Source organism: Heptranchias perlo, chromosome 26 (genome assembly GCF_035084215.1).
Source record: "Heptranchias perlo isolate sHepPer1 chromosome 26, sHepPer1.hap1, whole genome shotgun sequence".
Classification (NCBI taxonomy): Eukaryota; Metazoa; Chordata; class Chondrichthyes; order Hexanchiformes; family Hexanchidae; genus Heptranchias; species Heptranchias perlo.
In genome coordinates this window covers 36,993,977-37,012,181 of record NC_090350.1, presented here as the reverse complement: position 1 = coordinate 37,012,181, position 18,205 = coordinate 36,993,977, and the positions used below count along the sequence as shown (strand labels likewise).

General features: G+C 41.8%; 1 protein-coding gene across 5 annotated transcripts in view; it reads right to left on the bottom strand.

Annotated features, from left to right (window-relative positions):
- Positions 1-18,205, bottom strand: part of l3mbtl1b (L3MBTL histone methyl-lysine binding protein 1b) — a 62,134-nt gene that overhangs the window by 17,511 nt on the left and 26,418 nt on the right. For all 5 annotated transcript variants that reach the window (XM_068006806.1, XM_068006802.1, XM_068006805.1 and 2 more), the window contains 9 exons: positions 13,621-13,708; positions 12,726-12,820; positions 12,307-12,411; positions 11,208-11,343; positions 7,992-8,071; positions 7,676-7,827; positions 6,606-6,682; positions 6,353-6,438; positions 3,788-3,898 (listed from right to left, as the gene is read on the bottom strand). In XM_068006806.1, coding sequence (XP_067862907.1) covers positions 3,788-3,898; positions 6,353-6,438; positions 6,606-6,682; positions 7,676-7,827; positions 7,992-8,071; positions 11,208-11,343; positions 12,307-12,411; positions 12,726-12,820; positions 13,621-13,708 — 930 coding nt within the window. The remainder of the gene's footprint in view (positions 1-3,787; positions 3,899-6,352; positions 6,439-6,605; positions 6,683-7,675; positions 7,828-7,991; positions 8,072-11,207; positions 11,344-12,306; positions 12,412-12,725; positions 12,821-13,620; positions 13,709-18,205) is intronic.

The window sequence follows — 18,205 nt, the reverse complement described above, 5'->3', positions numbered from 1 at the left end:
TAAGGAGCGTCTTAAATGGAGGAGAAAGAGGTAGAGAGGCGGAGAGGTTTAGGGAGGGAATTCCAGAGCCAAGAGCCTAGGCAGCTGAAGGCAGGGATGCCAATTGTGGAGCGATTAAAATCAGGGATGCACAAGAGGCCAGAATTGGAGGAGCGCAAAGATCCTGGAGGGTTGAAGGGCTGGAGGAGGTTAGAGAGAGAGGAAGGGGCGAGGTCATGCAGAGATTTAAAAACAAGGATGAGAATTTTAAAATCGAGGCATTGCCGGACCGGGAGACAATGTAGGTCAGCGAGCACAGGGGTGATGGGTGAACGAGGCTTGGTGCGAGTTAGGATATAAACTGCAGCGTTTTGGATGAGCTCAACTTTCTGGAGGATGGAAGATGGGAGGCTGGCCAGGGGAGCATTGCAATTGTCAAGTCTACAGGTAACAAAAGCATGGGGGAGAGGCAGAGACGGGCGATGTTACGGAGGTGGAAGTAGGCGGCCTTGCTGATGGAGCAGATATGGAGTCAGAAGCTCATCTCATGGTCAAATAGGATGCCATGGTTTCAAACGATCTGGTTCAGCCTCAGTCAGTGGCCAGGGAGACATGGAGCAACACTAATCTGCGTCACCAAGTTATATAGCACCAAAATATTTATGTACTGTAATTAGATAATTGCTCACATATTTTCTCTTCCAAATCTGAAAAATAAAACAAATTCCCTCAATGGGTCAGTGAGTTTATCCAATGAGTAGTTGAATGATATAAATCAGGAAGGTCCCTGCTCTCAGCCTGAGCAATGGTGGCAGTGCTACAGTTGGCCTTACCATCCCCGGGTTAAAGGGTTTGGAGGGGTTCGGTGATTGGGTAAAATCAGCCAAGGTTCTCTCTTCTGATTGCTAACTAACAACCCTTGCCAGAGGTGTATGTATGGATATCGCACAAGGACAGGATGCTCCCTGTGGTTGAGTAGCTCATCAGCACTCACTGTTAAAGCACACACATGAATTATGCCGCTTGGGCAAGATGCAGGAGGGCTGTACGCTACCCGTGGTATCATACCCAATCACGAGTCAGTACCTTCAGGAGAGGAGAGAAAAATAAGGGGGTGAAAAGCTTGAAACAAATATTCTACAGCATTTCACCAATTTGTTCTCTCTCATGAAGGCAGAGATTGCTTTTGGGGAACAGTTCCACAGGCATCTGCAGCCCTTTAGTACCTAATCCCAGTGACCCATTTTTTATGTGTTAGCTAGGACAATCAGTTTGAAGGCTATTCAACCACAGGGAGCATTATAAACAATTCCGATCTAACCCAACAACCCCACATGTCCACTTTTCAGCAGGATTCACTGAATAGTGACTGGGAGCAGGATGCCTGGCTACTTTTACTCCATCTAGCCTGGACACACCAAGGCCAATTACAGCAAGGATATCATCAGTTCCCCTGAGATCACCTAACTCAGCACCGACAAGGGATCAAACCTTGACCCTGGTTGATCCGAGAGACTCGGTACCGCAACATGCAGTGAATTCACCAACTGAGCCATTGAGGGAACTTATCACTAAATCTTTAACGTTACTAAGTCACCACAGAACTGCATTGCCAATACCCCCAAGTACTGCTGGTGCTAGCAAACCTGGAGAACAGAGGGAACTCACTTGATATATATTCTAAAAATTATTGGACAGATTTTAATCCCTGAAGTAATAATTAAAATTGCAAGAATTTCATGTTAGAGTTCTTCAAATGTAAAGCTGGTGAAATGTAGTCTCAAACTGTGAAAACCTGAGCTTGATCATTCAAAAGGGTTTTTATCAGATAATTGTTTGAACACTGAAACAAGTGATTCCCAATTACTGGATTGGTCTCATTTACTGCACTAGATTACTCACATCAAGGGGATAATTTTGATTTTGTAAAATAGTGTAAAATGGGTGATAGCGAATCAGCAGCCCGTTTTACATCTCCCCCCATTTTTATTTCCATTGACCAATTCGTTATCACCCGTTTTACACTATTGCAAAAAAAGTCAATATTTCCCCCCTTCACTTTTGCAGATGTTTGAAGAAGCTGAGGTCTAAACTTTAGTCATGAGACTTTTTTTTAAAAAAATCTTTCAAACGATTATTCAGGAATGCATCCACTTAAGTTAAATGAACAGGTCTGGTTGGACAACTTACAGTCTCGATTGTTTGGGTAAATTTTAGATTTGGGGAGGTGATTGTTGGAATTAAGAAATTGTTACAAAACCTACAGTAACTTCAACAACTGTTAAATCCTGAGATTGTCCAGGCAGCTGCAGGTAGTGATCAAAATAAGACTACAAGTCGTTTCACAAATAAATAGAAGCAAAGAAAATTCCACTGAAAGCACCAGACCTGCACCATAAAGAAACGGAGATACCAATGGAACCATGACAGATTTCGTTTGGCAATAAAAGGAAGTGCATTGTGGGATCACAGTCATGAATGGAAAGAATGAGAGTTTTAATAGTGTTTTGCAATAGCAGTGAATGCAGATGTAACGTTGCCAAAACTTGCGATATTGCACAACTGTTTTACTGGGGGTGAAAGCTAGGCAGAAAAATTCTTGCTCTTCCCCTTTACGAATGGTATAAACACTCAAAACCATTGCACACAACATCTATCATACGCAAGAATTAATAACATTGGAACTTCTGTGGGTTTTCGAGGAACAAAATACAGCAGGAACTTAAGTTTCACATTGACTGATTTGATCAAACCAAGATCTGTACCCGTACAGCAAGCAAAAATATTCTGGAGGCTCACTGATGTAGCATGCAGGCGTCTAATAGAAGCAAGCAACCACATGGTAGTTGTTTTTTTTTGTCCCTCCCAATTTAACTTGAAACTATTTTGAGAATTTTAAGGGGTTGTTTGTGTGTTTAACGGTGTTTTCGAGACATCTGGTAGGTTGTATTTATGTGACACATGTAAGGAAAGGTTTTGGAGGTCACAAGGCTGATTTTTAATTGCATTCTTCTGAAAATGTCTTGACAAATATAAACAATGCCAGGCGTGTTGGTTGCCCATTTAGGAAGCATCACTAGACACACAGAACAAAATTAGATACAACAGGGATAAGCCAGGTCAGCTAAATCCAAGCCAGTTCAGACTTGGTGTACTGTCTGTCAGAAGATTCCTTTATGGCTTGAGCAGCCTCTTAGTGCAGCTTTTAGAAGTTGTTCAGATCTAAATTTGGTACTCCAATCTTATTACACAACACAATATACCTGATGCTTAAAGGGGAAAGGAAAGTCTGGGTAGCAGCACCATCATTGGTGTGTTTTTCCAGGAATAGGTGGCTCAAAATTGGTTGTCAGACCAGCCCAAAGTGACAATCCCCAATTATGGAGCCACTCTGGGATGCCTCCACATTAATGTTGTCTTTGTAGCAACATTGTGATGGAGATGCAAATTGACAGGTCTCCATTAATGACAAATGTTTTTTTCCCCCAAAGTCGATCAATATTTTTACACTTTTTTTCCCCCCAAATATGCAAAGGGGAACAACATTGAAGAAAAATCATTCCACTTAAGACATTCCCCCTTTAAAGATCCCAAAGTAATATACTTACTTTGTTGAAGTGGTGCTCAGATGAAGGGGAAATCAGAGGACAAGATTGGCCAGAGGTTATACCACAAAGTGCACACATAGTAGCAATACAAATAATATTTAACAGTAGCAACAATAACAGCAACACATGGCATTTATATAGTGCCATTAACGTAGAAAAATGTCCCAAGATGCTTCACAGAGGCAATAGGGGGAAAATACCTTTATTCTATGATCTTCTGTATCTACAATAGTTGCTACTCTTATCAGCATGGGATTCCTCTTATCAACAGCCTCCAGTTTCATGTTCAAATGAAAGCCATGAGGTGGGCGCTAGAGGGGCAGAAAATAAAATAGAATTTAAAACTCAGTTCCAGATGTGTCACAAACTAGTCTTCAGATCTGGACAAACATATTTTTACTTTTCTTATACAATCAATGAAAGCTTTCACTCGTGATGTTGGAAGAGCAAAGTGTATTGAATCACAAAAAATTTGATTCATCTCAAACGAATGGAAATGTGAATCGTGCTCCTTCACATCAGCCACAAAAAGAAACAAAGAATGCAGTTTGTTAAACTTCTTCGTCTTCTTCTTTTGCATGTGTGAATTTTGCACTCATCACGGGAATGGACGACAAAACATGGGCTGATGTGTTGCCTTTTGCACAAAGACTGAACAATCCAACTCAGGCATAGAACAGCTTATTTTCCATCTCTAGCTTCACTTTCACCTCATCTACCCTTGTGGTGTATCCAAGTGGCAACGGAAAGAGGTTGTTCAAAGAAACTACTCAGAAATCTTAAAAAGAGAAATTGAACTCTTCCCCTCAGCCCCCGAGGAAGTAACTTTTTAATTACATTGTCTGCTTAAAAACAGAATGTACTGGGTGGTCACTGGCAGCCACTTCCGGAGAGCACTGGCAGCAGTCCGTGTCCACAATTAGCTCCAGAGGTAACAGGCCGGGCTGGTAAAACCAAAAGGTGGAAAAATTACCAAAAAGAACAAACATTAAAAAAATTTTATAACGCATATTCAGCCTGTTGCATCGCAGAATTTACTCCAGCTGAAGGAATGCAATAAAGCAACAATGCGATATTTGCAATACATCTCCAATCCTTTCTCAGGTTATGTTCTCCCTGATCCACGTACCAACTGCAGGTCAAAAGGATGGATGGGCAACCTTCTTCTAGGTCTCTGTTGTGCTATTATTTGAACTGGATTTATTCAAGAGTTACTCAGTGATGATACTCGCACTAATTTCTCCCTCACTCTCCATCTCGAAGCATCCAGATACAGCAAAGATTGGGAACGCAGGGGTAATCAGGACCTGAGGCACTGGCCCATGCTCCACCATTCCCTGGTGTTAATTGTATCCATGTGATTTATATCAGTTAGTGTTAATTGTATTCAGGAGGTGTGTATCAATTGGGGCTCTCTCGCATCCATGTATAAGAGAGCTTCTCTAGGGTGTGGTGTGTAATGTGGAGCTCTGAATAAAGGCTTGGAAGCAACTGAAGACCAGGCTCTAGTATTCTATCCTTCACCACCAGGCTATCCAGCCTGGCACAGTAGGTCAATACTACAATTTGCTGCCTACAATCCGGAATCAATTTAAGAAAAGCCTTCGCACAAACACTAGAGGTCAATGAAGGGTTAAATTTATACATTAAAAAAACAAACATGCAAATTTAATTTTGGACCTAAATTCAAAATTATTATGCAGATCTAATTTTTTCATTGTTATAATGGAACAAAGGGATTAAGGAGCCAAGAGACTGCACATTATTGTTTTTTTTTATTCGTTCATGGGATGTGGGCGTCACTGGCGAGGCCAGCATTTATTGCCCATCCCTAATTGCCCTTGAGAAGGTGGTGGTGAGCCGCCTTCTTGAACCGCTGCAGTCCGTGTGGGGAAGATTCTCCCACATTGCTGTTAGGTAGGGAGTTCCAGGATTTTGACCCAGCGACGATGAAGGAACGGAGATATATTTCCAAGTCGGGATGGTGTGTGACTTGGAGGGGAACGTGCAGGTGGTGTTGTTCCCATGTGCCTGCTGCCCTTGTCCTTCTAGGTGGTAGAGGTTGCAGATTTGGGAGGTGCTGTCGAAGAAGCCTTGGCGAGTTGCTGCAGTGCATCCTGTGGATGGTACACACTGCTGCCACTGTGCGCCGGTGGTGAAGGGAGTGAATGTTTAGGGTGGTGGATGGGGTGCCAATCAAGCGGGCTGCTTTGTCCTGGATGGTGTCCAGCTTCTTGAGTGTTGTTGGAGCTGCACTCATCCAGGCAAGTGGAGAGTATTCCATCACACTCCTGACTTGTGCCTTGTAGATGGTGGAAAGGCTTTGGGGAGTCAGGAGGTGAGTCACTTGTAGCAGAATACCCAGCCTCTGACCTGCTCTTGTAGCCACAGTATTTATATGGCTGGTCCAGTTAAGTTTCTGGTCAATGGTGTATAATAAGTACCGTAACACCAGCTTTGCCTGATCTGCAAACTTGGGACTACAATACATGCTGCGTTGAGTATGACCTTTAGCTACTCTGCAAAATTGGCTGCTGTTTTTACACCAGGTTTTACAACAAGTCTCTTTACTACAGCAAAAAGTGAAAGGAGTATTAAATGTCACAAGAGATAGGTAAAGAATCCCTTGACCATTTGGTGTATTTTAGTCAGCCCCTCTTCCTCAGTAAATGTTACGAGAGGAAATAATCAAATTTTGCTCTTTAACCGTACTCTGGCTAACTTTTAAATATCTCTCGAGTACAAAGGAGTTTGTCACCTCATACCTGTTTAAATGCCCGGGCTGGGGCTGTCTGTGCTCCAGAATCCTCCAAGTACTTCTCCCAGGAAAAGTCTTTGGTGTCTTTGTACTCTAAGAAAGTGCGCAGTGACATAAATTAAAATAGTAATGCAGGGAATGGAACTTTAGAGCTTTAACTTGGATATAGAAAGTAGATAGTTAATATTTTAGATGAAATGCTCACTGAAATTTATGTTGTTTAAACAGAATTCACATTTTGAAGTGAAATGGAGACTAACCAGGTGGTGTTGTAAGAGGTAATCCAGATGCCTGACATGATCCAACTGGACGAATATATGGACTGCTAGCATCACACCTACGAACAGAAAAGTATTCCAAAAATGGCAATAACGTACAACTCTGATAAATGATACAGCAAAAGCCTCTCTTTGTGAGTTCCCCCTAACCTCCTTACTCTCGCCTGTAATTAAAATGATCAGACTGTTTCTATTAAGCAAATAACATAAAAATTATTGCATTTTGAAAAAAAATCCAAGAACTAAAATTTCAATAATCCACAAAATTTAGCAGGTTTTCATTAAGTGCTAAGAGGGTGTAAACCTGACCCACCAAACTCTGCAGGAGTGGATCCATGGTGGATATACTTCAAGTGCACTCTATGCAATGAGGGTAGCAGGACTAATGCTGCATTCTGAAATGTACTGTTAATAAGACTACATAATACATTACTGCAATTGAATGATTCAGCAGATCAATTTCATAGAACCACTTTAGTCAATGAATTAACGAGTGAGCAATAAATATGAGACACAAACTCCATGTGTCCCACAGTCAATATTCCAAAAATGACAATAACGTATAACTCTGACAAATGATATAGCAAAAGCCTCTTAACCTTCTTGGTAATATTGGTTCTCATGCTGTATTCCATTGCTTAAAGTGGAATCAAGTTAAATCCTCCCCAGCATCATTCACACAAATACATCATTGATACTAGCTCTATTCCAAGACACTAAATAAACAAGTTGGCAATGCAAAACACACACACACACTTAAAATTTATTAACTGATTAAAAAGTCAAATGTTTCCATGCGTATAAGATTTTTTTAAAAACTGATTGAGGTTTCGAAGTAAAACACCTACATATAATGTATATATTTATGTGTGGTTTTTACTTCAAAACCTCAATCACAATTTAAAAAAAATCTTATACGCATGGAAACTTTAAACTTTTTAAATCACAGTTAATACATTTTTTTAAAAGTACTGCAGTATCTACAAAGCTTGTGATAAAAGCTGACGCATGCTACAACAAAAGTCCAGATAAATACTCTCCAGATTTTGTACCAATAGTCATAGCTGTCGTCCCAGTTGTCGAAGTGTATCAGCAAACGATTATCCACCATATCAGCAATAGTAGCCACGCATATAAGGGAGGGGTTCTTCTTATCGACTGCTTCTAACTTCATCCCCACTCGGAAACCAGAAGGGGTAATAGGCTATGAAGAAACACCATAAACAAAAAAGATAATTTGGCATTTTAATTACATGCAATGGAAAATTGCACATCTGAAATAGCCTTGTTCAGCAAAATAAGAAAAACATGGTTAACAATATCTTGTAAAAATGTGTTTTGTTTGACTATTTCACTTTAAACACTCACCGTATTTAATGACCTGAACAAGTTTTTGGGAGCTGCTTGAGCTTTACAAGACTTTAGGTAAGAGGCACTGTCTTTGTATCCTGCAAATTAAAAAAAAAGTGAAAGGACTTCTTTAATCATGGCAAGTAACATTCGCGCTAGACAAGTGCCAGGCAATGACCATCTCCAATAAGAGAGAGTCTAACCACCTCCCCTTGACATTCAACGGCATTACCATCGCCGAATCCCCCACCATCAATATCCTGGGGGTCACCATTGACCAGAAACTTAACTGAACCAGCCATATAAATACTGTGGCTGCAAGAGCAGGTCAGAGGCTGGGTATTCTGCATCGAGTGACTCACCTCCTGACTCCCCAAAGCCTTTCCACCATCTACAAGGCACAAGTCAGGAGTGTGATGGAATACTCTCCACTTGCCTAGATGAGTGCAGCTCCAACAACACTCAAGAAGCTGGACACCATCCAGGACAAAGCAGCCCGCTTGATTGACAGCCCATCCACCACCCTAAAACATTCACTCCCTTCACCACCGGCGCACAGTGGCTGCAGTGTGTACCATCCACAGGATGCACTGCAGCAACTCGCCAAGGCTTCTTTGACAGCACCTCCCAAACCCGCGACCTCTACTACCTAGAAGGACAACAGCAGCAGGTAGATGGGAACAACACCACCTGCACGTTCCCCTCCAAGTCACACATCATTCCGACTTGGAAATATATCGCCATTCCTTCGTCGCTGGGTCAAAATCCTGGAACTCTCTTCCTAACAGCACTGTGGGAGAACCTTTACCACACGGACTGCAGTGGTTCAAGAAAGCGGCTCACCACCACCTTCTCAAGGGCAATTAGGGATGGGCAATAAATGCCCACCTCGCCAGCGACGCCCACATCCCATGAATGAATTTTTAAAAACTGTGATCAAAAAAGCAATTTTATGTGAACCAAGTAAGGTTTAAAGTAAAGGGGCAATGTCATGCAAGTAATTTAACATAAAATGCTTTGTCCACAAATGATACTAAGTTTGCACATTGGAAATACAGAATATCCCCATAAAAAGTATTATTAAACAATAAATATGATGTGTGGAATTTCTCTGAAATCAAGTGCAAACCATTTTCCTCAAAATTTGTAGTAACAACAGGGAGTGAGTACTCACAACACTACCTAAACACTAGAATAGTCCTGAATATGCCAACAAACACTCAAATTGTGTTAATACTTCAACAGTAAAATTTTAATCAGCAGCAAAAGATACAAAAGTAACATGTACACACTTCCTCCTCCAATGCACTCTTTCTATATTGAAAACCACTGCATGGTTTCCAACTTGCATTAATTCTTTCCCAGGATCGCCAAATTTATAGACCTGATTCCCTCGTTCGGTCTTCCATTTCTATCACAATCTGCAGGGTTTTTTTGTCCACAAGCCCTTATTTCTTGTTGTCTTCTTCATGCAGAGAGTGATCAATGCTTGGAATAGACTTCAGGGCTTTCGTGGAGGTGAACTGCTTGGAATAATTTAAGAAGCAACTAGGTGCACCATGAGAGGAGTGTAGGGTTGTCTTGGATAGATGAATTAAGAAGGACCAAATGACTTTCCTTATCCTTAAGTATCTTATAATCTTTTCACTGTTTTACAGTTCCATAAGAACCAAGCTTACATCAAATTTACATTACAACAATCCAGACAAAGTAACTCGACTGGACTGGGTTAGTACTTACACTGGATCTCGTCTATCAGGCTACTTAATTGACTGAACACTATTGCAGGATTTGAGCATATAATCTAGGCTGACACTTCTGTACAGTACTGAGGCATTGTCAGAGGTGCTATCTTTCCGATAAGGCCCCATCAACATGTTCAGTTGGACATAAAAGATCCAATAGCACTATTTGAAGAAAAGACACAAGTTCTCCCGGTGTCCTGGCCAACATTTATTCTTCAGTCACCTCCATTAAAACAGATTTGTCTCATTGCTGTTTTTGGGACCTTGCTGTGCACAAATTGGCTGCCATAACTACAGTGACTGCACTTCAAAAGTAATTAATTGGCTGAGAAGCACATTGGGGCCTCCTGAAGCCATGAAAGGCACTATATAAATGCAAGTTCATTCTTTCTCTGCAAAACGTTGACTGAGATTTTCCGCTTGTAAGCCCACAATTTTCTGCCCATTCATTTTAATGGGGTGGTAAATCATAGCCCAGTGAGAGCAGAAGCAGAAAATCCTATGAATGTATTTTGATGCATTGGAATTTTCCCATAGATATGAGAATTGTATACATTCTCTCCTCAGGTTGGAGCTGGAATCAAATGGTAGCTGTCAATATTTGTTAATTCTCCAACCTGGTATTTTGCATAAATATTTAAACTTAGGTGCTAATGATGTGGAGGGGCTGGACATTGATTGCAAGGGGGTTGGAGTGTTTCCCCCAGTACAGGAAACAGTCTCGGTTAATTGCAAAATCCGATCCCTCCTAAAATATCAGGTCAATCAGGTCTGTAAACAACCTGTTCAAGTACTTTAAGTGGCACCCTGCTGGCTTTAATTGCCGGCGGGAGTCCCACATGCGGGGGCTGCACGTCACTGGGGAACCCGGAAGTGGGCGGGTTGGAGCTGGGCTCCGGACCCGCACCGGGAATCCCGGATTTTTGGAGCCCCCCCCCCCCCCCGCCACGAACGCACCCGATTGCGGGTGCGAAAATAGAGTCCATTGTGTATATTCAAGGCTGTGATAGATAGATTTTTAGACTCTTAAGGAAATCAAGGGATATGGGGATCGGGCGGGAAAGTGGAGTTGAGGTCAAAGATCGGCCGTGATCTGATTGAATGACGGAGCAGGCTTGAGGGGCCGTATGGCCTACTCCTGCTCCTATTATGTTCTATTTCTTATGTTCTTAAGCCATCAGTGCTTCTTCAAGAAGGAGGCCCCAGAGGTCAATATCGGACAATAAACAAACTCTAATTTTTCTCTTGTTGCAAGGTCTGTCAAAATATGAGCAAAGTGAAGCAAAAAATTATCCACCTGTGCCTCTGGATTTTTTAAATCTGCTAATACCGAGACGCATTTCACAGATACACACATCAATACAGATGGCTATGTTTTATCAGATACCATGCCTGCCGGGGGTGCACTGTATGTGGCATTTTGGAAAACAGAAAATATCCGATGGTTCATCGTTAAAGCTAAGACACATTTTCAGTTGTTTTAAAATACCTTTTGGAAGATGTAGTTTATGGCTTGTTTTCTCACACCAACCGAAAGGATGGATGTCAGGGGAGTCTGTATTTACCCAGAAATCATAGCATTCAGAGTAGCCATCGAAATGTAACCTGATCCTGTATCCCTGCACCTGCCAACAATATCACACCATTAACCTTGAGTATATATTTGAAACAAAACTTTTATGCTACATTAGTTCACACCAATGTATCCATATTTAATTAAAACAGATCACAGATCCTTGTCACCTTAGACAGATAAATCCTGTGACTACCATCATATTTTACAGCAAAGAAGCAATTTATACCATATCTGAACGTTTTAATTTTTTTACAGTTTTGAACTGAAGTACTGCAAGAGCAATACAAAACATAAGAGGCACTCTGATCAATGAGGAAATATATAGAGCCCAAAATCAACAAGATTAAGTGGATTGTGAAGGACTCATTCATAAATAGAATAAACCTCATTTGATCAATTGTCAGTTATGATATTTATACCCCAAAGGTTAAAACATTAGCCCGAGTATTAGATGGCATCCGGGGAAAGGATGATATCATACTGATGCAGATGAGACCACGCAGCTAAAGGACAGTAGACCAACCATTGATTCTGATGAAAAGTCATCCATCTTCCTCTCTCCACAGATGCTGCCTGACCAGCTGAGCGTTTCTAGCATTTTCCGTTTTAATTTCTGATTTCCAGCATCTGCAGTATTTTGCTTTTTGTTTTACACCCAAATCTGTTTTTCCATCATCCTTTGGTTGAAATCACAAAGCGAGGGTACATCTGAATTTCAGCTGAAGGTGAAATTAAAAGCCTAAACTTTCCAAGTATGCAATGGCAGCAAGCAACCTCACCCACAGTTGGCACATACTGGTAATTTGTGAGAGCAGTGCCCCGATTTTCGATCTGTTGATTTCCAATATGTGCTGAGGTGCTCATCACTGGCACACTCTCACAACATTTACCCCTAAATCTCAAAATGCTTGAATAGGATTCTCACATTTTACTGCTGGAACTGTCGGACATTTTTTTAATGTAGAAGAACAGAATACGAAGAGGGAGCCTCTGATTATTTAGAGAAGCTTACCTCAGCAACGCTAAGTACACAAAATACTGAAGGGTGTTCAGGGTCAATGCCTTCAAGCCTCATGCCCAGTTTAAATCCATTACGAGTCTGTGGAAATGACTGGTACTGTAGAGTAAAGGATCATGGTAAGACAGCATTCACAGCATTTCTTTACTGCATTTAACAAACATCTAAGACAAATATCAGCAACTGAGTTTTAATTACAAATCAGCTCCAGGAGTCAAACTCAAACCTAGGGGTCAGTTCAAATAAGGCTAAGCAGCAACTCTCCTAAAATCTAGTATTTAAAACATGGATCTGATAGTTGGAGACTCAGGATGTTACTTTATAAAGTACAATACTTTGAAAAATATTCAACAATATATGATTCCAAGAAGCTGACACGTTGCACTATAAAAGCTCTTTAATCAAACATAAACCTCTTTGAAGAGCTTGAGAGGTGCAGCTTGCATTTTCTCTTCTTCCAGGTAAGAAGCCCAGTTCCAAGTTTTCTTCTTGCCAGGAACAGCCAGGGCTATAGGGGTGAAAATACAGAATCATCACCTTCCAGCTCTGCAACGTTTATAGATTTTCAACTCTAAAACTCTAGCACTCACTCAGAATTTGTTAAAGGAAAGATCGAAAGTTACAAAAGCTAGCATGTGATAAAAACAAACATAGTTCTGCTAAATCTGCAGATACCCACTTCGCCACCGATAGAGCTGACTGATTCAAGCCCCAAAAGTATCCAATACTTAATTCCGCTAACTACAGATGTTATGTGTTTTATCAACTCCAGATATAGCACCTCATAATAAATGGATAAGTGGACTCTGTCAATCTCATCTCATGTCATGTACATCTCCCATTTACTCAAATCGAAGCTATATTGGCTGGTGGTTTCCAATAGAACTACATTTTTTTCACCAGTTTTCTATGCACTCCTTCAATTCCTTCTGGTCACCCATGCTAAGTACCATTCAGGTAGCCTGTTCCCAGGCCTCTGCCAACACCACTCTTAACAATCCTCCAAAATGATGTGCGAGAGGTTTCATGGTCTCCAATATTCCAACCTTCCTCTGAGCGAACACCTCAGCCCCAATTGCCAGATGTGCGGCGTGAAATCAATCAAGAATATTCCACGGCACAGTGCATCGGTATACTGCAGTGATATATATCCGTCACAGCTTGATGGGTTGAATGGCCTGCTTCTGTGCTGAAATGTCTGATTCTACCTATCTTTTGTGTACATGATATGTGTTAATAAACAGTCTACTGTTTTAAATGAAGAACCCCCCCAACTGCTTCAAAAGTAGCCAACACCAATTAACATACCTTGTTTTAATAATTTGGGGCCTCTCCGGCCTCGGAGATGGGGCTCCTGAGCTATTTTGGTCTTCACCTTGAATTCTTCGAGTGCTTCCTACAAGTATTAGGATAGTTCAATTTAGATAATAAAAAAAATATATATATTTCACTGAAGGCTTACTTGGTATCATTTACCAAGAGTTATATCAGAATTAATTTCTTTTATGCTTGAAGACTAACAATAATTTGATTTTGGTCCCGCTCTACTTATGGATTTTTCCTTTTTTTTTTGCTTAATTCCGTTCCATTCCTTCCTATGTTGGCTACCTTAAGTTACCATAAGTATAGGTAATATGTTTTTGAATACAGCTACATAAATACATAGAAATTACAACACAGAAACAGGTCATCCGGTCCAACCAGTCTGTGTCAACATTTACCCTTCATGTGAGCAAATTGTCCGAATCACATTTACCCACTCTGTTCCCTTCACCCCCATTGATAAAATATAAAATTATACAGTATCTTTCAAAGAAACACAGCACAACATGCTTCTTAAAAACTGTTCGCTGCTTATAAGCTCTTTAAACAATTACCTTCTTAACAGCCCTCTGGGCTGGGTCTAATCAATGCTTAGCTATCCTAAGCAGCTGTGTTACAGGTTTAGTGACATCTGCTAATTTAAACCAGCTGAGTACTAGTTGTATGCCAGGGATAGAATCTATTAATCAATTGCTAAATGTTCATTCACCCATGAACATTACAAAGCAATAATATATTTCCAGTTTCTTAATGTGCAATACCCCTACCTACAATTTTCATTATCGCTGTAATGCTGCTTAATATCTTCCTCCATTTCATAGGTTTCTTTCCCCATCGACTTCCTCCATTGAGGCAGCGGGGAGTTGCCCTGCTCCAGGCTTTGCCTATGCCCCTGTGTGTCCATCCATCAGGACATGCATATAAGTGGCCAGGAGCGACTGGTCTACCAAATTTCTCTCCCTGCTATGGGAAAGCACAGCCACTCCTCAACTGTCCAACAAAGATTGGAAACTTGCTATGTAGCACAAATGACTGCAGTGCGTTAGTAGACCTATCCACTTTACCAGATGGGCATCCTATATTCTACAATTTAAATGTTTTTTCCTCCTTCCCCTTATCCACACTTCTCTCCTCAAGGTGCTAATTCTTGTCAGAACATGGTTCCACGGGCACCAACAGCACTCCAGTGCTTTGTCCAAGTAAGCCATCCTTTTTAAAAAAAATTCATTCTCAGTGCGTGGGTGTTGCTGGCAAGGCCTCAAGAAGGTGGTGGTGGGCCTTCTTCTTGAACCGCTGCAGTCCAAGTGGTGAAGGTGCTCCCACAGTGCTGTTAGGTAGCGAGTTCCAGGAATTTGACTCAGTGACCATGAGGAACGGCCAATATATGTCCAAATCAGGATGGTGTGTGACTCAAAGGGAAACTTGGAGGCGATGGTGTTCCCATGCACCTGGTGGAGTTCGAGAGATGCTGCCAAAGAAGCCTTAGTGAGTTGCTGCAGTGCATCCTGTGGATAGTACACACTGCAGCCATGGTGCGCAAGTGGTGGAGAGAGTGGATGTTTAAGCCAGTGGATGGAATACTGATCCTGCTAGGTCCTGGATGGTGTCGAGCTTCTTGAGTGTCGTTGGACCTGCACCCTATCGCGGCAAGTGGATGGCAACGATTTCATCACACTCCTGACTTGTGCCTTTGTAACTTGACTTGTGACTTCATAGATGAGCCTAGACAACTAAGTGTTGGCAAGCTGTTTCATCACAGCCAAGCCCTAACTCAATGTCCACACATGTACACTTTCCAGTGTGGATCACTGGGCAGGGATTAGGAGCAGGAACCATGGCTGGTTTTACCTTCCTGGTCCAGAGGCATTACAAACTAACTGGATCCCCCTATCTATGGCCTCATTCAGATCAGGGCAGACCAGGGTTCAAACTTGGTCCCTTCTGGTTTACAATGCTCATTGCTACAATGAATGGGGCCTGTTACATCCTATTTAAATGTTTTAATAGAAAATTACAAAGATAATTAATTTTACTAAAATAATGAGGTTATTGTTGAGCAATTGGATGTTGTACAAATTTAGATTTCATCAATATAAGCAGATAAGAGATTTAATCAGCTGGAAAACAATGATTTCGATTTTATCAGATTAGGGGATACTCTTTCGTTTGCTCAATTTAGCAGAAAAGTAGATATAACGAAAAAGTGGGAAACACCACTTTATACTCAGACTTACCGTTCACTAAAATTTGCAAAGGAAGTTATACCTCTAACCACTTGGATTTCATGGATAACTAGAGGATTAATTTCCTTTGTAAATTGCTATGATGCAAGCATAACACTAAGGGTCTCTCGACCGCCTCCACTGCCTCTGATTTGTCCAACATCCACTACTGGATGAGCAGAAATTTCCTGCAACTAAATATTGGGAAGGCCAAAGTCATTGTCTTCAGTCCCCGCCACCAACTCCGTTCCCTAGCCACCGACTCCATCCATCTCCCTGGCCACTGTCTTGAGGCTGAACCAGACCCTTCACAACCATGGCACCCCCATATGACCCTGAGATGAGCTTCTGACCCCATATCCGCACCATCACCAAGACCGCCTACTTCCACCTCCATAATATCTCCCATCGCCGCCCCTGCCTCAGCTCATCTGCTGCTGAAAACTTCATCCATGCCTTTGTTACCTCTAGACTTGACTATTCCAATACTCTCCTGGCCGGCCTCCCGTCCGCCTCCCTCCATAAACTTTGCTGTTCGTATCCTAACTCACACCAAATCCCATTCACCCATCACCCTTGTGCTCACTGACCTACAATGGCTCCCGGTCCAGCAACGCCTCGATTTTAAAATTCTCATCCCTGTTTTCAAATCCTTCCGTGGCCTCGCCCCTCCCTATCTCTGTAACCACCTCCAGCCCTGCAACCCTCTGAAATCTCTGCGCTCCTCCAATTATGGCCTCTTACACATCCCCGATTTTAATCGCTCCACCACTGGCGGCCGTGCCTTCAGCTGCCTAGGCCCCAAGCTCTGGAATTTCCTCCCTAAGCCTCTCCGCATCTCTGCCTCTCCTCCTTTATGACCCTCCTTAAAACCTACTGCTTTGACCTGTCCTAATATCACCCTATGCGCCTTGGTGTCAAATTTTGTCTGATTACACTCCTATGAAATGCCTTGGGACGTTTACTATGTTAAAGGCATTATATAAATGCAAGTTGTTGTTGTTGTTGCTGAAGACTGATGAGAAATTTACTGGGAGCTGTAATAAAGAATGAACTTGCATTTACATAGCACCTTTCACATCCTTGATATATCCCAAAGTACTTTACAACCAACTTTTTACTTTTGAAGTACATTCACTGTTGTTACATAATGTGGAGATGCCGGTGATGGACTGGGGTTGACAATTGTAAACAATTTTACAACACCAAGTTATAGTCCAGCAATTTTATTTTAAATTCACAAGCTTTCGGAGACTTCCTCCTTCCTCAGGTAAATGTTCAGGAGCTCCTTGAAGCCTACGCATTTATACATATAGAACAATACATGGTGTTTACAGACTGCCCCTGCAACTGCCCGTTGCCAAGGCAATCACCGTGTTCAGACAGAGAGGTGTCACCTGCAGAACCCCCGGATACACATTCAACATGTTGTTACATAGGCAAACACAGCAGCTAATTTGTGCACAGCAAGGGTTCCACAAATAGCAAATGAGTGAGTGACCGGATAATTTGTCACTCATGTTGGTTGAGAGAAGAATGATGGCCAGGAGACCAAGAGAAGTCTCTGCTCTTTTTCAAATAATGACATGGGATCTTGCGTCATCCAAAAGACAGCACTTCCAACAATGCAGCATTCTTTCAGTAGTGGAAATGAAACCCACAACTTTGTGACTTGGGAGGCAGGAGTGCTGCCAACTGAGCCAAGCTGACGCTAGTGGTATAATGATGTCTTAAAATAATACTTTAACATTCCTAGATGATTCAGTAGGCAAGTTCACTAAATGGTATGACATGATTCATGTAGACCACAAGCTCCTGGGTTCAGTAATTAGTTTGCGCAGATTTCATTGATTTCAGCTGGGGCAGCAGTTGTAGTGTTATAATTATCTTTAATATCCTTGGGCAGAGAACAAGACAAAAAAAAAAAATCAAAGTTCCTGCTCCTCATCGCTATTCAGGGGTGCCTGCTGGAAAGCGTGCGTGTGCGAAGACAGGACCAGGCTCAGCCACACTGTGAAACGGTCTGCCAGCGTTCACTATCTATGCTCACAGAAAAGAATGGCCCCTAGGGTGAGGTAGTAGAAGGTGCTCAGCACCCATGGAACCAACATTCTCAGCAGAGGAAGTAAATCAGCACAAAAAAAAAAAACTCTTCAAGCTCCCCAGATGACTTACCACAGCAACCACCGCCTACATTTATACGGCACTTTTAACATAGCAGAATGTCGTGAGCTGCTTCACAGGGAGGGTAGCACCCAAGCAGAAGTAGGAGGGAAATTAGTCAAGTGCCCAAGAACCAAATGAAGGGATACATTTCAAGGGGGCTTTTGAAGGTGGAGAGAAATGAA